Source organism: Geotrypetes seraphini, chromosome 11, assembly GCF_902459505.1.
Source record: "Geotrypetes seraphini chromosome 11, aGeoSer1.1, whole genome shotgun sequence".
In the NCBI taxonomy this organism is placed as follows: domain Eukaryota; kingdom Metazoa; phylum Chordata; class Amphibia; order Gymnophiona; family Dermophiidae; genus Geotrypetes; species Geotrypetes seraphini.
Window position 1 is genome coordinate 114,905,709 of NC_047094.1, and position 23,927 is coordinate 114,929,635.

General features: G+C 42.1%; 1 protein-coding gene across 6 annotated transcripts in view; it reads left to right on the forward strand.

Annotated features, from left to right (window-relative positions):
- TBC1D20 (TBC1 domain family member 20) overlaps positions 1-23,927 on the forward strand; it is a 116,758-nt gene that overhangs the window by 79,217 nt on the left and 13,614 nt on the right. For all 6 annotated transcript variants that reach the window (XM_033963384.1, XM_033963379.1, XM_033963381.1 and 3 more), the window contains one exon: positions 5,053-5,237. In XM_033963384.1, coding sequence (XP_033819275.1) covers positions 5,053-5,237 — 185 coding nt within the window. The remainder of the gene's footprint in view (positions 1-5,052; positions 5,238-23,927) is intronic.

Sequence of the window (23,927 nt, forward strand, 5' to 3'; positions counted from 1 at the left end):
TCAGAAAGACAACTGGAGCCAGGGACTGATAAGATCTGAATAATGACCAGACAACAAAAGTTAGAAAAAATAATTTTATTTTCTATTTTGTTGTGTTAGACCACGAACGTGAGCTAGGATTTAAGAGAGAGAGGAAAAGTCTTTTTTGTTTGTTTATTTTGGATTACACCACAGCGCAAGTGTGGGTAGGAGAGGGCAAAGTGGGTGAAGAGGCTATAAAATAAACCCATCAGGATATTTGAAAAAAAATATCCACTTGGGCAGGAAAATCTAAAAATCGATTCAATAGGCTGAATCGAATCAAATTTTTTTTTTTCCTGAATCGGGCAGCACTACTGAACATTACAGTTTCAAGATCTTCTACCCAGACTGTATCGCTTGTAAATACAGTTGAGAATCTGGGGAGGAAATTGGATGGGTCAAAAATGGAATTTTCCTCTGAACTAAAAAAAAAGTCTCGGACAAGACAGATAAACTTGAAGAGTTAACATCCAGTATGGTGAAATAATAATAATATTTTTATATACCGCCAAACCATCAGTTCTTGGCAGTTTACACAATAGTAATTACATCAGTTGTTCTTGATATCAATTGCTCTTGATAGGAAGATTGAACAGATTGAAAATTTCAATCGTAGATTGAACATAAGAATTTTAAATTTTCCTAAAACCTTGATGATGACTCCCATTGATTTGCTTAAAAAATATTTGATTGAAGTGTTAGGATTTCTTTCTGATAACATTCCGCCAGTTAATCATATCTATAATCTACCTGTTAAAAAAGCAATGGAACCTGAACCAGGGATTTCACAAGCAAATATTCTCGATCCTTTAACTGTTACGGATATATTGGACTCAACTATTACCAAAAATACTGAAAGAGCAACCCTATTAGTATCTTTCGTATTTGAATAGGATGTTAATTCTATTTTTAGAATGTTCTTTACAAAATCCCAGATACCATTTTATGGGAAAAAGTCTGGATATTTCTGGACATTGCAAGACGAACTCAAGAGAGAAGGAAGTTATTTCTTGCCATGAGCCCTGAGGTGGTTTCTATTGGTGCCTCATTTTTGCTCTCATTTCCTTGTAAATGTATGATAAGATACTTGGGTGTTAAATATATGTTTTTCTCCCCAGATCAACTAAGGGTATTCATTAATATGACGAAATTGGTTACTGGAAATGTTTAGTGTAATTGAACAGTTTATATAGAAAGTGGGATAACTGTTAAGCCATTCTTCATAATTTGTTTTCTTGTTGTAGTATTCTCTTTAAATTCACTTGGATCCTCTGACCTATGTTATAATTGAGGTCTGAGAAAGCTTGTAAATTTTTCATTTTTTTCTGTAAAATTCTTGTTTTAAGGATTCCTTCTGTATTACCTAAACAAGTATGTACTTGCTTATAATTTTCAAATACCAATAAATAAATAATAATTTTTAAAAAGAGGGAAAAACATCCTAAAAAGGATGCAGTGGCCTTCACCTCCCCTATATAGCCACTCCCAAACCTCTGGGATAAGAGAAACAGGAGAGAGGATATAGGAGAAAAAATTTTGAGGTAATGACATGCCTGTTGGAAACACAGGCTAACATTGGTGATACAGGGGAAGGTATGAGTAAAGAAACCCAGTTGATCCTGCGTGGCAGCGATATCTGTTGCAGGGTCAAAAAAATGGCAGAAAACTAACTGACAGGCTCTACACCCATGTTAGTCTCCACCATATCATGCCCAGAGTGGAAATAATACTAACTGAAAGAAAATATAAACATCACACGGTAGCCTGGTCCTAGGCACAGGAAGCTCCACTGATGTGGATCAGTTAGTGAAATAGAGTGTGGGCACCTGCCACAATTGTTGAAACCAGTAAACAGATGGGACATGGAAGGAAGAACCTCCTCATTCCAGAGAAAACGCCTGTTGGAAAACACAGGCCAACATTGACATACAGGCTAACATTGATGATTCAGTGGTAGCCGTATACTGAAGTGGCGGCAGCCCATCCGACAGGATGTTGCTTGCAGACATTGTTAGTGCAGTGGCAGCCTGATTCTGAAGTGATGATTTGAAATAGGTTAGCATGGTCTTAACCTAGTATTTCAAGTACGAGTAAAGTAAAAGTTATAATTGAAGACTCTATAGGTCAACATAGAATTTCAGTATTACCACCTCTTGAGGAGTGGCGCTCGCTCGCTGTGGGGGGCGCTATAATGCGTTAATGGAATGGATAGTGTGCAAGACATGTTAGTGGAGTAAAAACGCCTGCTTTTCGTATGGTTCTGGGTAAACTAGTTAGAAGAACATATGAAAGTTAAGGTCACGCCCAATAGAAACGTACAGAAAAGTGGACGCATGAAAATCTGATTATGGATGTAGCCAAGGCCAGAAAAACACACTACGGATTAATATTAAGGAAAAGAATAATAATATTCTTTTTATGTATTTTGCTATTAAGCCAGATCATAGGGGAAAATCAGAGATACATGACACTTATAGAGGTATTAAGAACTCCATCTTGTATTAATGACTCCATTTTGTTTTTTGTCTTTCTGTGTGTTTCTTCTTCTTGGGATAAAACATACTGCAATTTCCCGCCTATAAAAGGCCTGTGATTCTAGTGTTCTTTGTGTGGACTGCCGTGCCCAGGGGGAATAGGAGAAACCTCATGACTTAAATATTAACAGATGGTTCCGAAAATATTTCATGAATAGGGTTTGAATGTAATATTGATCAGGAATGAAATATGAGTGTTGCGTGTGGATGTGTGAGTGAAGGGATCCCTATGTATGTTAGAATGTGTGAGAATATGTGTGATAGAATGATTTGTATTTAATTTCAAATGTTTTATATATATAAGATTCAAGAAACTTTAAGGGAGCCTAAGAGGCAACATCTGGAAATGGTTAAGTTAGAGCCAGGGGCACTGTTACCATAAAAATACTAGTCTTTGAGAGGCCCGGAGCAGGAAAGGTCAGCTAGTTTGACCTCCAGCATAGGAAAGGGGGTCTGGGTTTTTCTGTTTGTGTCAGTGAAACTTGAAACTGTCAGTTTTCCAAAGCAAGTTTTTGTCTGACACAGAAAGCTGTTTTGGATTCAAAGTTTTCTTTGGGTATGTTATAATGTTTTATGCATATTCAGAAATTGATGTAAACAAAAATATGATTTTAAAAACTTTACTTTGAGTTTGTAACTATGTAAGAGGAAATTTCTTTGTTCATACCTAAGGACAGCCTCTGTTGGCTGATTGGTTGGCAGGAGTGAAGGTATAAAGGCACGTACCAGTATTGATTCTTTGGGGGCCATGTAAGCTTCAGGAGAGGTGCAAATTTCACGCCTGACGGAGGTCCCCCATTGCACGAATGCCTAACGAAAATGTTCCTGATAAAACTAACAAAATATTAACTGATTGGTAAATATTCGTGCAAATGTCATAATTCCCGGGCAACTAAGGGCAGGGTTTGATAAAGTCCCTGCTCACCCTCAACAGACTGTTACTTTAAGACATTGGTGATACAGTGGTAGGATAATGCTGAAGTAACTTGAGCACAGCTGACAGGCTGTACACCGATAGAAGTCTCTGCTATACCATGACTGAAAACATTGATGGAACAGTGACATGTCTGAAGACATTGGTGGTACATTGGCAACATGATGCTGAAGTAGCGAGAGATCATCTATCTGATGTCGAGAAGCATGACTCGATGACAATGAGCAGTGGCGTTGAGGTCATCCTGGTACCTGCACTAGGTATGGAGCGATGCTCAGGTTGGGCCTGTACCAAAGGTGTCCACATGGGAGTGAGATTTTGAAACGTTCCTCCAAACTCTAACTTAAAGAGAGCATCGAGCTTGGTAGGAGGCATAGAAAAAAACTCTGGAAGGCACCACCTTCCAGAAAATAGTTGGAGGAATCTAACCTATAGCCTCTACAGACATGTTAGATTTTTCAGTATAGACCTAAACGGCAGAGGCAATTCGACATCTGCCAGGTAAGGTGGACAGTAATTAGGAAGAGGAATCCAATGTTACAGGGTGTACACCCATGATAAATCCTCTATCGTATTAGAAATGTCCACATCAGCATGGAGACAGAGTTCAATTTTGAAGAAGGTCTGTAAACAGTCTAATGAAGTGAAAAATAAAGATCCAGAAGAAAACATAGTCAATACAACAACGAAGTGAAAAAATGTAGTATGGATGTTGCATCCAGATTGAAAAAGAACAGGAGGAATGCATTACTTCAAAAGTCAATTTTTTTTTTTTCAACATTGAGCAGGTACCACATAGCTGACAATACCCTCGGTACCACATCGGTTTTCCGGTACCGCTGGAACATGCGAAGTGAAAGCATGAAGCTGCTTTTGGAATGCCTGCCCCGATATCTGGGACTTGGATGCCGGTCTCACAGTTGTGGCCAGTTCATAAGCACCAATATACCATTGATTTCTGTATGAGTATCTTTTGGTACCCTCAAACACTATCAATACCCTCGATACTGGTGGCAGATATGTAAGACACTGGTACTCATTAGGCCTGGCTGCCGGTACCTGAAGTGTCACAGCTTGTCTAAGGAGGGAGTTAAGAATAAGATACAACCCTCATTGAAATTAGGAAGCTTCAAGTTTTCTCTTAGTCAAATCCCTTCAAAAGTTATGTGAAACACACTAAAACACCTATTATTAACAAACCATAATATTGTGACTTTTATTTCTAATAAATGTAATTGTTGGTGTATATAGATATCTCGCTTGCCTTTTTCCTTGTTTGCCTGTAGTATATTGTTTATTCGCTCAATCTGTAACATTTCTAATCATTGTAAACCGCATAGAACTTCACTGTCCTGCGGTATATAAACTGTTGTTATTATTATTATAAAGGCCAGATCTTTCTTTGCTTCTCCTGGGTCTAATCCTAAGGATGCTGAAACTTTAGTTTCTCAGAAGTCTATTTTTTGATTGCTTGCAGTTCTCAGGGTGTTCACTTGGCACTGTTATAATGCCCATATCTTACCATTGGCTGATGCTTTGTCTTTCATGTGCTGTTTATTGCAGATTGTCCTGTACCGAGAGCAGGAAGTGTTGGATTGTGAGTGTGATATGGCTTCTGTCCATCATCTTCTCTCCCAGATTCCCCAAGACCTGCCATATGAAACCCTGATCAGCCAAGCAGGGGACCTGTTTGTCCAGTTTCCACCCTCTGAACTTGCCAGAGAGGCAGCTCAGCAGCAAATGGAGCGGTAAGTCCTAAATTATTACTGTCTTACACTCAGAAGGAAGTTGAAGACCAGGGTGTAAGAGGCGGTGTAATTCTATCACTTTCCCCCTAAACCAGAGTTTCTCAGTCTGGAGGTTTTGACCCCAAATAAGGTTATGAAACTCTCCTGCCATCTGGGGGTATTGCACTTTGTGGCTGCGTGAATTGGGTTCAAATCTTCAAAAAGTACTGACCTTGAGTAGGTCATGGTAAAAGAAGGCATGCACTACTACTACTAATCATTTATATAGTGCTATTAGATGTACACAGCACTGTATACCTTCTCTGTCCCTAGTGGACTCACAATCTAAGGTGTGTTTTGTACCTTGGACAATGGATGTTTAAGGGACTGCCCAGGATCAAAAGGAGCTGCAGTGGGAATCAAACACAGTTCACCAGGATTTCAGGTCACTGAACATAATCATTAGGCAGCTGGGTCATTCCATGCCATGTGGTCTAACTGCAATAGTCATTGAGCTAGACCCACTTGTCTAGCAGGATGTTGACAGCATTGTGCACAGTGATGAATAAAGTTTCATTTTTAGCTGCTTGAGAAATTGAAAATAATTGGTCAAGAGTGCTTTGGTTGTCCAGCATAACTTTTTGTGCTAGTTGCAACAATGCTAGTTTGAGCATCATGGATACAAAAAAGCCCACCTGAAAAGTTTGCTCAAAGTGTGCCAAAAATTTGTCACAGTTTGTTGCAAAAGATTTTGACCAGTTTATCAGCTGCTATAAGCTCCAGAGAACAAGAGTAAATACTGACTTCAGATTTTTATCATATATTATCCTTGCATTGGACACTACACTCTCAAATTTTAAGCAATTCTGCATGAGTAGCTGCATCATAACATTCCTTCAAATTTGGCATCTTTGACACAGGGCCTGAAATTTGTCAATTTTCAGGGTCAATTATAAAAGAGTACCTATATCTTCCTAAAAGCTACACTATTTGAAAGAGAAATTTTACTCTCTAAGGTACGTGCCTTATGGTTTTGCATTTCCACTATCATAAATGTACAAATTCACCTCAAAGTTAGGTGCCTAGCAGTGTGACATGTGTCCACTTGAATGCCAGATTCTCATGCATAAAAATTTTTATCTGAGGATAAGCAGGAAGCATATTCTCACATGTGGGTGACGTCGTCCACGGAGCCCTGGTACGGACAGCTGTACAAGTGCACCGGCACTTTAAGAACTTTAGAAAGTTTGTGACTGACTGCACTGTGCATGCGCAAGTGCCTTGCCACCTGACGTAGGCACGCAGATCCTCAGTTCTTAGTTTTCTGCGGAGCTAAGAAGCCATGCTTTCAACATTCTTCATTTTAGCCTTTGTCTTTCCGCTCGCGCGTTTGATATTTTTCTTCAATTTATTTCTTTTTTTTTTATGTGCCTTAATATATAAAAAAAATAAATATATATGTATATATATATGTATGTATATATATATATATATATATATATATATATATATATATATATATATATATATTTTTTTTTTTTTTTTTTTTTTTTTTTTCTTTCCGTTTTTTGCCTTCGGGCATTTTCAATGGCGGGGCCTTCCTTCTTGCCTCAGCCCTTGACTTTTAATTTGGCTGAGGTTGGTTTTCCTTCCATGTCCCGCCCGTTAACCAGCTTAAAAAAGTGCAGCAGGTGCCAGCACCGACACTCATAGCTGGTGTATACAGTGCCTTGGCCCCAAGCATCGCATTGAGACCTGTGCACGTTGTTCGACTCTTAAGAAACGCTCCATTAAAAGCCGTATTCTAAAGCAGCAGCAGCTCTTTGGTACCAAGGAGGGAGCAGAGATATCGCATGCGTCGACATCCAAACCCTCAACGTCGAAGACACCGCCATCGTCTGATACACCTGCATCAACACCGGTATTGCAGGCTATAGTTCCATCTGGTAAGCCAGCTAAAAAGCCATCAGCTTCCCAGACAGAGCCACAGGCCACTAAGGCATTGAGTCTAATCATGCCGGCCAAGCAGAGACCCTTAATGTGACACACTTCAACCTTGAGTGGTGCATCGTCATTTAAGTCATTCTCTCTGGAGCGAGTCGTGGCACCATTGGTACTGGCATCGAAGCCAAAGGTATCTGTGCTCAATTTCAAAGAGAAGCTCGATGCTCTCTTTTGTGCAGAGTATGGGGATATGTTCAAACTCATTACCCCAATGTTGACTCCTCCAGTACTGGCCCAGCCTGAGCATCATGCCACATGAAATGACGGTACCACCACTGCTCGATCGATGCACCATCATGACTCTCGACATCGATCATCATCTAGCCATGCATCAAAGCATCGTACCTCTGGACACCGTTCCAGTTCATCGAAGCATCATTCTTTTTCTCGACGCTCCCAGTCTAGTAAGTGTTCTTGCAAATTGAAACATCTCTCTCCTAAGCGTGCAAAAAAGCATAAACATACTGCATCGCATTCCTTATCGGATCGGTACCGTGCCAATCGGCAACATCGATCTCCATCGTTATCTGTGGACTCGGATCTTTACATTGATTTCAATATCGATACTTCCCATTCAATCACAAAAGCCTTATGACTCTCCTGAGACGCATTCTCCTCACAAGTCTCCTAGAGAGCCATCTCCTCCAGAACCTATTTCTTTTTCTTGCTTTATTAGGCAATTGGGTAAAGACCTCTCTGTCAAGCTGGAAGCAGACTCCAAATACTCTGCTGAGTTTATGGAGACTTTGGACTATAAACATCCTCCTAAGGAACTTATCAAACTTCCTTTGCATGGGATCCTGAAGGAAACTCTTTGTAAAAATTGGAAATCTCCTCTTTCGGTTCCTGCTGCTACTAGAAAGTTGGACTCTCTTTATAGGTTTTGACAGTCCTGGATTTGATAAACCTCAGCTTTCTCATCAATATTTGGTGGTGGAGTCCACACTAATAAAGTCTGCCCCTTCTAAAGTTTATGCCTCAGTTCCACCAGGGCGAGAGGGTCGTACCATGGATAGGTTTGGTAGACATCTGTACCAAAACTCCATGTTGGCAAATTGTGTCATCAATTATAACTTCTACTTCACATGTTATATGAAGTACCTGGTTAAACAACTGCCTAATTTTTACAAATATCTTCCATCACATCAGAAGACGGAATTCCAATACATAACTAGCACCCTTACTCAGTTAATACAACACATGGTGCAGTCTGCATATGATGCCTTTGAATTATCTTCCAGGGCTACTTCTATATCTGTAGCTGTGAGGAGATTGGCATGGCTAAGAATTGTGGATATGGATGTTAACCTCCAGGATCGGTTGGCCAATATCCCCTGTATCAAAGATGAACTCTATGGAGACTCAGTTGAGAATGCTAGTCAAAAACTCTCTGCACATGAGAAGTCTTGGGATTCCTTGCTTAAACCTAAACCTAAGTCATCCACTAATAGGCCCTGCAAGCCCTCTTCTTCATACCAGAGGCGTTTCCTGACAAAGTCATCTGCTACTTCCAGACCACAGCAGAAGAAGCAAAGGCAGCAACGTCCTCAGAAACCTTAGACATCTGCTCCTTCTAAATCCACTCAGTCTTTTAGTTTCAATTACTTTGTAGCTGCCTCTCCCTCTCCCAATTGGAGGTCATCTTCAAATTTATTACATTGTTGGAAGTTGATCACCTCCGACTTCTGAGTTCTCAATATCATTTGAGAGGGTTACTCTCTTCATTTTCTTACCATCCCTCCAGGTCCTCCTCCAAGAGAGTCTGCTCCAACCATCTCCAGTCCTCCCTTCTTCAGGAAATCGATTCTCTACTACTTCTCAGTGCCATCAAGAAGGTTCCTCTGGACCAGCAGAACAAGGGGTTTTACTCCCACTATTTCCTTGTCCCAAAGAAGACGGGAGGTCTTCGACCCATATTAGACCTCAGGGCTCTCAACAAATTTCTTGTCAAAGAAAAGTTTTGGATGTTATCTCAGGCTTTCTGTATCCCCTCTTCGATCACAATGATTGGCTATGCTCTCTGGATCTCAAGGAAGCTTACACTCACATTCCAATTCATCCAGCATCCTGGAAGTTTTCAAGTGGCACACCACCACTATCAATACAAGGTTCTACCTTTCGGTCTGGTATCTTCTTCCAGGGTTTTCACCAAGTGCCTGGTGGTAGTGGCAACAGCCTTGAGGTCCCAGGGACTTCAAGTCTTCCCCTATCTGGATGACTGGCTCATCAAGAATCCTTCATCTCAAGGGGTGCTCTTAGCAACAAATCAGACTATACTGTTTCTTCAGAATTTGGGGTTCGAGATCAATTTTCCCAAATCACAACTTCAACCAGCTCAGAAGCTCAAGTTTATAGGATCCCGGCTTGACACAATCCAACTCAGGAGTGTCGGGACACACTGATCCAACTTTATCATCAGGTGGTTCAGCTTCAATCACTCCAGCAAGATACATGATGATTCTTCTGGGACACATGGCATTTACAGTAGAGAATGACACGGGGAAAAAAATCTGTCCCCGTCACTGCACCATCCCCGGCCCACCATCCTCTGCACTGCCCCGTCACCGCCATTCCCTTCACCGCCCCGTCACCGTCACCGCCATCCCTTTCACTGCCCCGTCACTGCCACTGCCATCCCATTCACCGCCCCGTCACCGTCCCCGCAGCATCCATATAAGCCTCAGTACTGCGAAACACCATGAAGACAGAAGAGAGTTCTGCCACAACTACTACTGCACTGAGAATCTGTTTCAGTGCCTCTGCCCTGTAGTAAAAACCGAACATAAAATAAATCAATTAACTTGTCCTCCCTTTCAATGACGTGTTCCCCATGTTCACCTATAGCTCGAATCAGGTCAATTGTGCACACTAAAAATGCAGGAGGATCTGGAACGTGAGTGCAGGCAGGCAGTGAAACAAAAACAGCAGATACCCGACCAACTGCAGTGTTCCGCCATCTCCCTCCCTCCATCTCACCTTAGATGTAGAGTATGCCGGCTTTCTTTTTCGCCCAGCCGCATGTGCGGGTGCTCATTTGTTCAATATTCTCCTCTGACGCAACCGGAAACAGGAAGTTACAAGAGAGGAGAAGATTGATCAATGCGAGCGCGGCTTGGCGAAAAAGAAAGCCGGCATACTCTACATCAGTGGTTTTCAACCTTTTTACACCCGTGGACTGGCAGAAATAAAAGAATTATTTTGTGGACCGGCAAACTACTAGGACTAAAATTTAAAAATCCTGTTTCTGACCCATCTCTGCAAGCTCAGTCACCTCAGTAACTATAGAAAAATAGACAAATATAGACAGATATAAATTATATAGACAGATATAAAAAATATAGACAGATATAAAAAATAGACAAATATAGCAGATATAAATTCTCAAAACTGACACATTTTGATCACTAAATTGAAAATAAAATCATTTTCCTACCTTTGCTGTCTGGTGATTGATTTCATGAGTCTCTGGTTGCGTTTCCTTCTGTCTGTGTATCCTTTCTTTCATTTCTTTCTTTCTGCACTCAGGCCCAAGAATTGTCCCTTTCTATTCCCTCCCTCTTTCCTTCCTATGTCCTTAGTGCCCCCGGTGCCTCCTTCCCATGTCTTTAGTGCCCTCAGTGCCTCCTTCCCATGTCTTTAGTACCCCTTCCTGTCTTTAATGCCCCCAGTGCCTCCTTCCTATGTCCTTAAGTGCCCCTTCCTGTCTTTAGTGCCCCCAGTGCCTCCTTCCCGTCTTTAGTGCCCCCGGTGCCTCCTTCCCATGTCCTTAGTGCCCCCTTCCTATGTCCCTCTCACTGCCTTCCACGCTTTGTCCCACCCCCACCCCCGAAGCCTGCCTGCCTGTCTGTGCCTGTCTACCTTTCTCCCTCCCTAGCCAAAGCCAGCCTGCTGCCTCCCTGCCGCTCAAAAAAAAAAAAGCCTCTCCTTTTCTCCTGCTCCTACCGCCATGCTGCAGCTGCTAAAGCCGGAAGTCTTCTTTCCAACTCAATTCTGAAGTCGGAGAGGACGTTCTGGGCCAGCCAGGCAGCGATTGGCTGGCCCAGAACATCCTCTCCGATGTCAGAATTGACGTCGGATAGACTTCCTGTCGGCTTTAGTAGCTGCAGCATGGCGGTAGGAGCAGGAGAAAAGGAGAGGCTTTTTTTTTTCTTCGCGCAGACCGGCAGAAATTCAACCGGCGGTGCTCTTTCAATTCAAAGGTGAGGTGGAGGGAGGGAGATGGCGGGGACTGCGCGATCTTGATTGCCTCACTGCGGGGACAAGTCCATTCACCGCTCCACGGGGCAGTGAATGGCCTTGTCCCCGTCCCGCAGAGGCCACTATTTTTTCTTCCCGTTTTGGTGGGTTACCCGTGGCTAAACGCGTCTAGCCGCGGGTAACCGCCACCGTGTCATTCTCTAATCTACAGTCCATGTGACTCCTTTTGCCAGGCTTCACCTACGGATACCTCAGTGGTCTCTGGCTACTACTCAGTGGTCCCAGGCTCTCGACCCACTTTCTCAACACATTACAGTCACCCCTTCTTTTTGACAATCGCTTCAGTGGTAGATGCTTTCTTCCAATCTTTCCAGAGGATTGTTATTCCACCCTTCTTTTCATCAGAAAGTTCTCACCCCATATTCATCAACCTATGCATGGGGAGCTCACCTGGATGGCCTACACATTCAAGGCCTCTGGTCGGCTAGAGATCGATGCCCTCATATAAATCTGTTGTAACTCAGAGCGATTTTCAATGCCCTCAAGACTTTCCAGCATCTTCTACAAGATCAAGTTCTCCTTGTCCTTGCAGACAATCAGGTGGCCATGTACTATATAAACAAACAAGGAGTAATGGGATCTCTCTTTCTCTGTCAAAAGGCTCAAAATATTTGGAATTGGAAAATTCCTCACATCTTCCTCAAAGCTGTTTACATTCAGGGAGAACAGAATTCTTTAGTGGACAAACTTAGCCGCATTCTTCAACCTCACGAATGAATGCTGAACTCAGCAGCTCTCCATCCCATTTTTTCTCAATGGGAGACTCCTCAAGTAGACTTATTTGCATCTCCCCACAACCACAAGCTGCCCCATTTTTGCTCCAGACTATATTTACCTCATCACCTAGAAGCAGACGCTTTTCTCCTGGATTGGACGCACAAATTCCTTTATTCGTGTCCACCCATTCTACTTGTTCTCAAAACGCTTCTCAAGCTCAAACAAGAGTCTGCACCATGATTCTGATAGCTCCTCAGAGGCCCAGACAACCATGGTTTTCCCTTCTACTTCAACTCAGTATCAAGGAGCCAATATCGCTGCCAGTTTTTCCATCTCTTCTTACGTAGAGTCAAAAATTACAGACTAGGGGACACTCGATGAAGTTACAGGAAAATACTTTTTAAAACCAATAGGAGGAAAAAAATTTTCACTCAGAGAATAGTTAAGCGCTGGAACGTGTTGCCAGAGGATATGGTAATAGCGGATAGCATAGCTGGTTTTAAGAAAGGTTTGGACAAATTCCTGGAGGAAAAGTCCATAGTTAGTTACTGAGAAAGACATGGGGGAAGCCACTGCTTGCCCTATATGGGTAGCATTGAATATTGCTACTCCTTGGGTTTTGGCCAAGTACTAGTGACCTGGATTGGCCACCGTGAGAACAGGCTACTGGGCTTGATGGACCATTGGTCTGACCCAATAAGGCTATTCTTATGTTCTTATGTCTCTTCTACACCCCAACCTGCAGTCTTTGCACCTGACAGCTTGGTATCTCTCAGGCTGACTTCAGCTAATCTGCAATTTTTTCAGCCTGACATCTTGGATGCTTCCAGAAAACCAGCTGCACGACAGTGTTATACTAAAAAATGGACCCCTTTTTCTGTCTGGTGCATACTTCACCACCAGGATCCAAAATCCACCTCTATTTCTTCAGTTTTGGATTACCTCCTACATTTAGTAGCACTCTTGTTGCACTCTAGCCTCAAATCCACTTCCATTAGAGTCCATCTCAGCGCAATTGCTGCCTTTCATCAACCAGTGGATGGAAAACCTCTCGCTACTCATCCTGTGGTTTCCAGATTCATGAAAGGACTTTTCAATGTTAAACCACCTCTCACCACTTCCAGTAGTTTGGGATCTTAACGTGGTTCTTGCTAGATTAATGAAGCATCCTTTTGAACTAATGACTTCAGCTCATCTCAAATATCTCACTTGGACAGTAAGAACATAAGAATAGCCTTACTAGGTCAGACCAATGGTCCATCAAGCCCAGTAGCCCGTTCTCACAGTGGCCAATCCAGGTCACTAGTACCTGGCCAAAACCCAAGGAGTAGCAATATTCCATGCTACCGATACAGGGCAAGCAGTGGTTTCCCTCATGTCTTTCTAAATAATAGACTATGGACTTTTACTCTAGGAACTTATCCAAACCTTTCTTAAAACCAGCTATGCTATCCGCTCTTACCACAACCTCTAGCAATGTGTTCCAGAGCTTAACTATTCTCTGAGTGAAAAAAAATTTCCTCCTATTGGTTTTAAAAGTATTTCCCTGTAACTTCATTGAGTGTCTCCTAGTCTTTGTAATTTTTGACGGAGTGAAAAATCGATCCACTTGTACCCGTTCTACTCCACTCAGGATTTTGTAGACTTCAATCATATCTCCCCTCATTTCTCTAACTTCTGCTCGCAGAGTAAGTGAGCTTCAAGCTTTAGTGGTGGATCCACCATTTACAGTGTACCACAAGGTGGTACTGCGCTCTCATCCAAAATTCTTGCCAAAGGTTGTCACTGAATTTCATCTCAATCGATTGTTCTTCTAGTACTTTGTCCTAAGCCTCATTCTCATCATGAGGAAACAGCTCTTCATACTATGGACTGCAAATGAGAATTGGCCTACTATTTGCAAATGACTAAATCACATAGATCATCTCACCAGCTTTTTGTCTCTTTTGATCCTAACAAGTTGGGGCATCTTGTCTCCAAAAGAACAATTTGTAATGGGTTGGTTGCTTGCATCTCGTTATTCTCAGGCTGAGCTGCAAATGGAAAGTTGGGTCACAGCCCATAAAGTTCGAGTTTGCAGCTTCAGTAGCTTTTCTCTGCTCTTCCCCTATTGATGAAATCTGCAAAGCTGTTATTTGGTCCTCAGTTCATACCTTCACTCCACATTACTGTCTGGAATTTTATGCTCTGGCACTTCAGCCAAGCAGTGTTATAAAATTTATTTTCCTAAAAGGTCAACTCTCCCACCATCCCATTCTGGTTAGCTTGGAGGTCACCCACAAGTGAGAATATGCTGCCTGCTTGTCCTGGGATAAAGCGCAGTTACATACCGTAACAGGTATTATCCAGGGACAGCAGGCAGATATTCTCACAACCCACCCACCTCCCCTGGTTGGTTTCTTAGCTGGCTTACTGAGGAGCCATGCGGAAAGGCATTCGCACATGCGCAGTCGTGAACTTTGTAAAGTTCTTAAAGTGCATGTGCCCTTGTACAACTGTCCATACCAGGGCTCTGTGGATGATGTCACCTACATGTGATAATATCTGCCTGCGGTCCCTGGATAACACCTGTTACAGTAAGTAACTGTGATTTTTGACTTTTGCAATGAAAGTATTCGTGGAGTTAAATTTGCTTTCAACAGCAAAGAACAAATTGAACATTGCAAGAGGAAAGATTCCAGCATGGCCACACTCAAGCAGGAACAAGAGAAAATCATAATTTTTTGCCAATCAATGGAATGATAATTCAGGTCAGCAAGGTTTCAAAGTGGCCTAGAACCTGTTTAGGTTTGTACGACACACAAATGGAAGATTAGATTAGATAATTCAAAATCATTTTTAGCCAAGATTAGTGACAATGATGATAAAGGAATTCCAGTAGAAAACCTTCAGCCAGGGCAATATATTGCTTGTATATATGACAGAGAGTGATGGATTGGAAACGTATGTGAAACCTCCATTGAACAAAGAGATGCCTTAATAAGCTATATGCATTTGCAAGGCCCAGCAAGTTCCTTTTACTGGCCTTCAAGAAGTGATACTTGCTGGGTTCCAGAGCAGCATATCATCAGGGCTGGCATTAGGGGAGAGCAAACAGGGCAGCTGCCCTGGGCCCTACAGCTCCTCGGGGCCCTGAGATCCAGGCATCTCTTCCCCTTGTCGGGCTATCCCTTTCCCTTCCTCTCACCTTTGTGGCACTTTCCAAAATATCTGATTTCTCTTTTAAAGGGGCCATGATATGGCAGCCGTTCTTCCAAGTTGCATGCAGCTGCCCTGAAGCTTCTCCTCCGATGCAATTCGCCCAGGTGGAAGCAGGAAGTTGCATCAGAGAAGCTTTAGGGACAGTTGCATGCAACTTGGAAGAACAGCTGCCGTGTCCAGGCCCCTCTGAGGAGAAAACTTTTGAGTTTGAAAAGCGCCTACAAAAGTGAGGGGGAGGGAGATGGCCTGACAAGGGAAAGAGGTTGATTGGTGCTTATGTATATTGTGAGGAGAAAGAGGGGTCAGACATTGGATTGAAGTGGTGAGGAGAAAGAGGAGAATAAAAGCTGAACAGAAATGGAGAGAGAGGGGAGCAGATGCTGAATGGAAGTGGAGAGGAGAGAGGATACATACTGGATGGAAGAAGGGGATAAAGAAAAAAGGGCACATGCTAGATTGGGGGAAGAAGATAGAGTTAGTGAGATACTGTAAGGGGTGAGGGAAAGAGGTGGCAAGCTGTAGGCAGACTGGATAATAAGAATTTAATCTAAGCAGAGAATAAATTGACAAGGGAAGAAAAGGAAGGGGAAAGAAGAGGAGAGAGTGATGCCAGAGCATTGGTGAGGGGAGGAGACAGATACCAGCTCTGGGAGAAGTAAAGGGGAAAGGAGATAGATACCAGATCTGAGGGGAGGAAAGGAGGAGAGAGAGAAGCTAAGGGAATAGGAGGCTGGAGAAGGCATGAGATGGAAAATAGGAGAGCTAGAGCATGAGAAAGGGAGAAGGAAAGTTGGTAAGTAGCTGAAAAGTAAAAAGGACAAGGGTGAAATTTGAGTGGTCAGAGAGGCAGAAAAGTAAAAAAGGGCAGGAAGAGCTTAAAAGGAAAGATCAGTATATCAAAGATAGGAGTAGAGAGGGAACGAAACAAGAGGGAGGAGAAACGGATGCCTTGCAGGGGTTAAGTTGTAGAATAGCCTGGTTGGTCAAATCCAAAAATGTAAAGATAAGAGCTCATTTAGGAAAATGCTGAAAACACAATTATTTGTAGATGCATTTCTTTGAGAAATTGATTTTATGTAAGGACTGAATCTGTTTGTTTTGTTTTAACCTTGTTCTGAATTTTATAATATTTTAAGTATGTAACTATTTGTAAACCGTTTTGGAATAAAACGGTATATAAATTTTAAAAATAAATAAATATGGTATGTGCTTAACTATCAGAAAACCCAGGAAAGCAGAAGAGGCAAAATGGGACCAACACGATGGAAAAATAAAATGTGCAGACAACAAAGATAGAAAAAAGTGTTTTTTTATATTCAAACGTTTTTTATTGAAGGAAGAAAGCATACACCAAAAAGAGCATACCAAGATATGTAACACAAACTAAACAATCATCTTCAAGGGGAGCCAGTACTCTGATAGCTCCACTCCATATAGCCATAAAAAACCATCATTCCTTCAAATTTGAGGCATAACAGACCCCCCCCCCCCCAGGATGGAAGGTGACTCAGAATTCCGGTCCATGGGAAACAGTGGAGGGATAATAAAAATTCAACGTAAATCACTGATAATCAAACTACACGCTCTAGGTAAGAGAGAGAATGAACCTCCCAAACAAAAGTACACGATGAAATTGGTTCCTCCAATGTCAAAAACTGGGGGGGTTCCATCTGCACCCAATATTGCATAATACATTTATGATCCACCATGCAGACCTTCTGAAGTAAAAGGCACTGCCCCTGACCATAGACCCCACATACTGCAGCCTTTCCAAATATTGCCCCCCCTGGGGGATCCCACCACCTGTCTATTCCATATGGAACCCAAATAGGAGAAGATGGCAGTCCAAAATGACTGAATTAGGGGGCAATGCCAAAAAGCATAAAGAGTTCGTTCCCCCCAGCTATCTCTTACAACTCTTTTCCTCTGAAAGACTCCGACCCTATCCCTTCTGACAGATCATGGACTACTTTCGAACCTGTATCTGAGCCCCAGATCTCCAAACTTTGCCTCAAACTTAAATCCTGCAAGTGCATCCTAGATCCTTTCCCATCTTACCTCTACGAAAACATCCCAGCGCAGGCCATCTCTTCCCTTACAAACCTTATAAACAAAGCTTTACTATCGGGCCTGTTCTCAGAAATGGGTCACATTGCCTTATCCCCTCTTCTGAAAAAAGCCGATCTTGACCCTTCCTTACCATCGAACTACCGCCCCATAGCTAACATCCCTCTTTTAACAAAACTTCTGGAGACCATAGTCGCTACCCAGTTCTCCTCTTACCTAGAGAGATTCTCCATCCTCCAACACTAACAATTCAGATTTAGGCCCAATTTCAGCACCGAGTCCCTCCTAGTTTCCTTAATCTCAAAGATGCAACAACTACACGCCCAAAACAAATTTGCTGTTCTCCTACAGTTCGATCTCTCCCCAGCTTTCGACGTCGTGCACCACGACATACTAATCTACCAACTTTCTGAGATAGGAATAGACTCCTTTGTCCTAAAGTGGTTCTCAAGCTTCCTTCGCGCACGTTCCTACATTGTCAACGCAAACGGCTCCAAATCCGCTTCGTGGACACCATCCTCCGGGGTCCCACAGGGTTCTCCCCTATCCCCTATTCTCTTCAACATGTATATGACCTCCCTGAAGCTTCTCAAACTATCCTCCCTTGAAACAATATACACATATGCAGACGATATCCTTATCCTCCTCGAAACAGATCAGAACCTTACAAACCTCCAAGAGAACATCACCTCATGCATAATGAGACTTCATGCCTGGTCCCTCTCTGTTCAGATGAAATTAAATGAATCAAAAACAAAACTACTCTGGCTCGGCCCAAAGTTAGTATACCTGCCCACCCTCTTCACTCTACCCACAGGTCCTGCTCTTCACCTTGAGTTCTCAAGCAAGGTCCTCGGCATCATTATCGATTCCTCTCTCTCCTTCAACGATCACCTGAATTCCTTGGCAAAATCATGTTTTTTCAGCCTTCACATGCTGAGGAAAATTAGATCCTATTTCCACCAAAAACACTTTACCGTCCTGGTACAATCCATCATCTTATCCAAACTCGATTACTGTAATGCCATTTACCTATGCCTAACAAAAAAAAGTCTTCACAGACTCCAGCTCATCCAGAATACTGCGGCCAAACTGATTTTTGCTAAACGCAAATTTGATCACGTCTCCCCTTTACTTACCAATCTTCACTGGCTCCCTGTACTTTCCAGAATTCACTTCAAATGCTCCTGCCTGGCTTTCAAGATAATTCATGGCATCCTTCCGCTACTAATCCCTCTATCCTTCCTCGCCCTAACGCCTGCTACCACCAGATCAGCCCACAGACATAAACTATCCTTCCCCTCTCTACATGGCATCCTCCACGCAGGTAAACTGGGAAGATCCCTCCTCTCCAAAATCACGGACCTTTGTAACGATCTCACTATCCCACTGCGGAACCTGGGCTCCCTCCAACTGTTCCGAAAACAACTGAAAACCTGGCTTTTCTCTAATATATAACATTTCTTCTCCTGCTTACTTCCCCTCTTTTCATATGCTCTTGTAAATTCTCTCTCCCCTCTCTTCTTGTATTTTTAAGCTTTGTAAACCGTGTCGAGCTCCACTTCCGTGGAGATGATGTGGTATATAAACTTAAGGCTTAGTTTAGTTTAGAACGTTTTGGGACCCTGAGCACATTTAATACAATTAGGAGAAGGCACCAAGCCTGCGTGAAAAGCCTGCACTTGCGTGAAATAGACCCTATGTAAAACTCTATAAGTGCACTCCCGCCACACTGAACCCGTGATAATGCGAGGACGACAATGAAGTGCTTGACAAAAGTCAGTAAGCAGTATCAGTATCCCCAATTCCGCACTCCATTTCTGTAAGAGCTCAACGTAAGGGCAGGAGAAGTTGCCACCACCAGTGATGCAAAAGACATACAGAAATAGGAAGGTCCTTACACAGGGTGAAAAAAGCAAGAAGCCTGTCACAAACGCCACAGGAGAGACCCGAACGCTGTAATTGGGTCACATAATGTGCCAGTTGCATATAACCATACAGAGCCCCCGGTCCACCCCTATCGTGGCAGAGAGGTCAGGGAACTCCCAAATATTCCCCGCCCCATCCAACACCTCTGCAAAACAATGAATGCCTCGCGTCCCCCAGTTACGAAAGATTCCAGAAGTCATACCAGGGACTCCATTGCCCTGAACAGGGAAGAGGTCCGTGGCATGGGGATTATAATTCCAAAGCTTCAACTGTCCCCAAACTACCCGCAAAGGGCTTAAGAGGGAGTTGTGCCGCAAATGGGCTAGCAGCCGAGACCTGGGGACATGGAGCAGATATAAGAACTGGAAGGGATGAAAGAAAGCCCGTTCTTAGGATAACAAAGCAAACTGAGCATCCTTGAAAACCAAATCTCTAACATGTGTGTTTTATTTTAAATCTACAGTAAAACCTTGGATTGTGAGTAACTTGTTGTGCGAGTGTTTAGCAAGATGAGCAAAGCGTTTTATTAAATTGTAACTTGATAAACGAGCATTGTCTTGTAATACAAGTACATATAAGCGTGTCACGCCATCACAACTGAACGCAATATAAGTACGCACAATATACGTGCATCACATAGTGCAGCTGAATGCAATACAAGCATCACAGCTGGGCGCAATTGTGTAGTACAAGTACGCACAATATATGCGCAGTACAAGTACGCACAATTTACTCATGATACAAGTGCTTACAATATATGCACACCACATCACAACTGTGCGCATCGCAAGTGCATACAGTATAAGCATGTCACATCAAAACTGCGGGAGTGACTGTTCTGTACAGTACTGCAACAATGGCCCCTACAAAGAAGACGCAAAGTAAAAAGTGGAAATGTCCTATATAGACTGATAGACTCAATCTATTTAATAAATATCCTTTAATTAATCCAAAAACTCATTGACTCAACATGTACATGTTTCAGCCAGAAAGGCCTGCCTCAGGAGTCTAAAAATATAGACATACACAAATTAATATAGCAACAAACCACTAGCATAAAATACAGTTAAAAACATTAAATGAATACTAAATAAACAATAATGCATCAGATCAACCGTACATAACATACAAAATTAAATGACACATAAAATAGCAACACATAGATATATATATCCAGAACACTATAAACAAGCATAATACAATTGCACATAATTAAATACTTAAAACCAAATATGATATGCAATAACACAGCATAAAAAAACATAGGGAAAACTGAATTAATTGATCAATGAAAAAATTGACATTCAGAAACGAGAACCCTTAAAAGGTTATACATAAATGAAATAATTAGTTAGAGCCATTGTTCAATCATATAACAATTAATAACTTTATGGACAAGCATAATCCAAATGACCACAAGTGATTGCTTAACAAACCAAATATAATATGCATTAGCACATAGCATAATAAACAAATCCATAGGGAGGAAAACTAGATCAATTCATAAAGAAATGACATGCAGAAAGAGAAATCTTAAAAGATTACTCATAAATAAAACCAAAAAATAATTAAATAAATTCATCATTCAATAACATGGCGAAGAGAACAGAGGCAGAGCATCACATGATGTATTAAAGTAAATGACTCCATAAATATCAAAGTTAAAATTAATAAGAGATACAAAAAAACCTCGAGGCATATGGCATATAAAAAGATACCTAATAATAATGATAGATTATGGCATATAAGCCAAAAAAGATTACACATAAATAAAACCAATAAACAGTTAAATAAATTCATCATTAAATTACATAGCAAAGGGAACAGGGGTATAGCATCACATGATGTGTTAAAATAAATTCTTCCATGAATATCAAGGTGTAAATTAGCTTTAAAAAAATGCATAAGAAAAACATTAAAAAAAACCATAAAAAACACCTAGGAATATGGCATATAGAAAGATACATGAAGATAATGATAGAGTATGGCATGTGAACAAAAATAGAAAATAAACACATAAAAAAAAGTATGGCAAATGAAACAAAATCGGTTTAACATGTGGAAGAAAATAAGAACATAAGAATTGCCACTGCTGGGTCAGACCAGTGGTCCATTGTGCCCAGTAGTCCACCCACGCAGTGGCCCTAACTGAGACTAGCATTACCTGCGTGCATTCTGGTTCAGCAGGAACTTGTCTAACTTTGTCTTGAATCCCTGGAGGGTGTTTTCCCCTATAACAGCCTCCGGAAGAGCGTTCCAGTTTTCTATCACTCTCTGGGTGAAGAAGAACTTCTTTACGTTTGTATGGAATCTATCCCCTTTTAACTTTAGAGAGTGCCTTCTTGTTCTCTCTACCTTGAAGAGGGTGAACAACCTGCTAAGTCTATTCCCTTCATTATCTTGAATGTTTCAATCATGTCCCCTCTCAGTCTCCTCTTTTCAAGGGAGAAGAGGCCCAGTTTCTCTAATCTCTCACTGTACGGCAACTCCTCCTGCCCCTTAGTCGCTCTTCTCTGGATCCTTTTGAGTAGTATTGTGTCCTTCTTCATGTATGGCAACCAATGCTGGATGCAGTATTCCAGGTGAGGGCATACCATGGCCAAGTACAGCGGCATGATAACCTTCACCAACCTGTTCGTGATCCCCTTCTTAATCATTCCTAGCATTCTGTTCGCCCTTTTCACTGCCGCCGCACATTGCGTTGACGGCTTCATTGACTTGTCGACCAGTACTTCCAAGTCTCTTTCCTGGGCGGTCTCTCCAAGTACTGCACCGGACATCCAGTATTCGTGTATAAGATTTTTGTTACCGATATGCATCACCTTACACTTATCCACGTTAAACCTCATTTGCCATGTCGCAGCCCATTTCTTGAGCATGTTTATGTCACGTTGCAGGTCTTCGCAATCCTCCTGCGTCTTCACTACTCTGAATAACTTCGTATCGTCTGCAAATTTAATCACCTCACTCGTCGTACCAATTTCCAGGTCATTTATAAATATGTTGAAGAGCACGGGTCCAAACACCAAACCCTGTAGCACTCCACTCATGATGCTTTTCCAGTACGAGCATTGTAAATTTACCCCCACTCTCTGTTTCCTATCCTCCAGCCAGTTTTCACCCTCGATTCCATAGCTCACAATTTTTCAAAGTAGTCGTTCATGTGGGACCTTGTCGAATGCCTTCTGAAAATCCAGATATACAATGTCGACCGGGTTACCCTTGTCTATCTGCCTGTTTACTCCCTCGAAGAAGTGCAGCAAATTCGTCAAGCAAGATCTTCCTTTGCTGAAGCCGTGCTGGCTGGTCCTCATCAGATTGTGTCCGTCAAGGTGATCAATGATGTGGTCCTTTATCAGCGCCTCTACCATCTTTCCCGGTATCGAGGTCAGACTTACCGGTCTGTAGTTTCCAAGATCTCCCTTCGAACCTTTCTTGAAGATCGGCATAACATTTGCCACTTTCCAGTCTTCCGGAATACTTCCTGATTTTATTGACAGATTGGCTATTAGTTGAAGCAGTTCAGCTATAGCCCTTTCAGTTCCTTGATTACCCTTGGATGGATGCCATCCGGTCATTTTTAAGCATATCAATCTGCTTGCATACCTCTTAACATAACATAAGAACATAATTCTAGAATGACTGTTTCCCATCTTCATGTACTGTATATAGCCTGTCATGGCTCTTTACTCAACAACACAGTGTCTGTGTCTCCTCCTCTCCATCTTACCTTTGATCACCTTTTATTCAAAAACCTCATGTCCTCAATGCAATGACCCTTGTCATACCAGTGTTCAACAACTGGTGCAGACATGACATTTCTACTGATGCAGTTCCTGTGTTCTATCATTCATGTTTTTATCATTCTCTTAGTTTTTCCAGTGTACCATTTCTGGCATGGACATATGATAGCATAGATGACATTGGTTGAGCTGCAATCACTGAACTCTCTAAGCTTGACAGTTTTTCCTTTAATGGGATGCACATAACTTAAAACAGTTATGCTGTGTTTGCAAACAGAGCAAAGGCCACAAGAAATGTGAACTAAAGGGCCGATGGTGTTGGTAACAGTGTCCAGTAAAGTCGAAGGAACTAGCATATCCTTAGGATTCCTGTTCCTGGAAGTAGTGAAAGTGTTCAAAGGAGTATTAGAGGACAGCCTCACCACAGTAGAAGTGGACTTGGGACCAGATATACTACCAGATTGACAAACTTTAAAAGTGACAAATCCCTTGGACCTGATGGAATTCACCCGAGAGTCTTAAAAGAACTGAAGGTTGAAATCGGAGAGCTATTGCAAAAACTTGCCAACCTGTCAATTAGAACTGGTCAGATACCGGGCGATTGGAAGATAGTGAACGTTGCGCCAATTTTCGAAAAAGGATCAAGAGGAGAACTGGGCAACTACAGACCTGTGAGTCTTACATCTGTCCCTGGAAAGATAGTTGAAGCACTGATTAAAGATAACATAGTCCGGCACTTGGATACACACGACCTGATGGGAGCCAGTCAACACGGCTTCAGGAAAGGGAAATC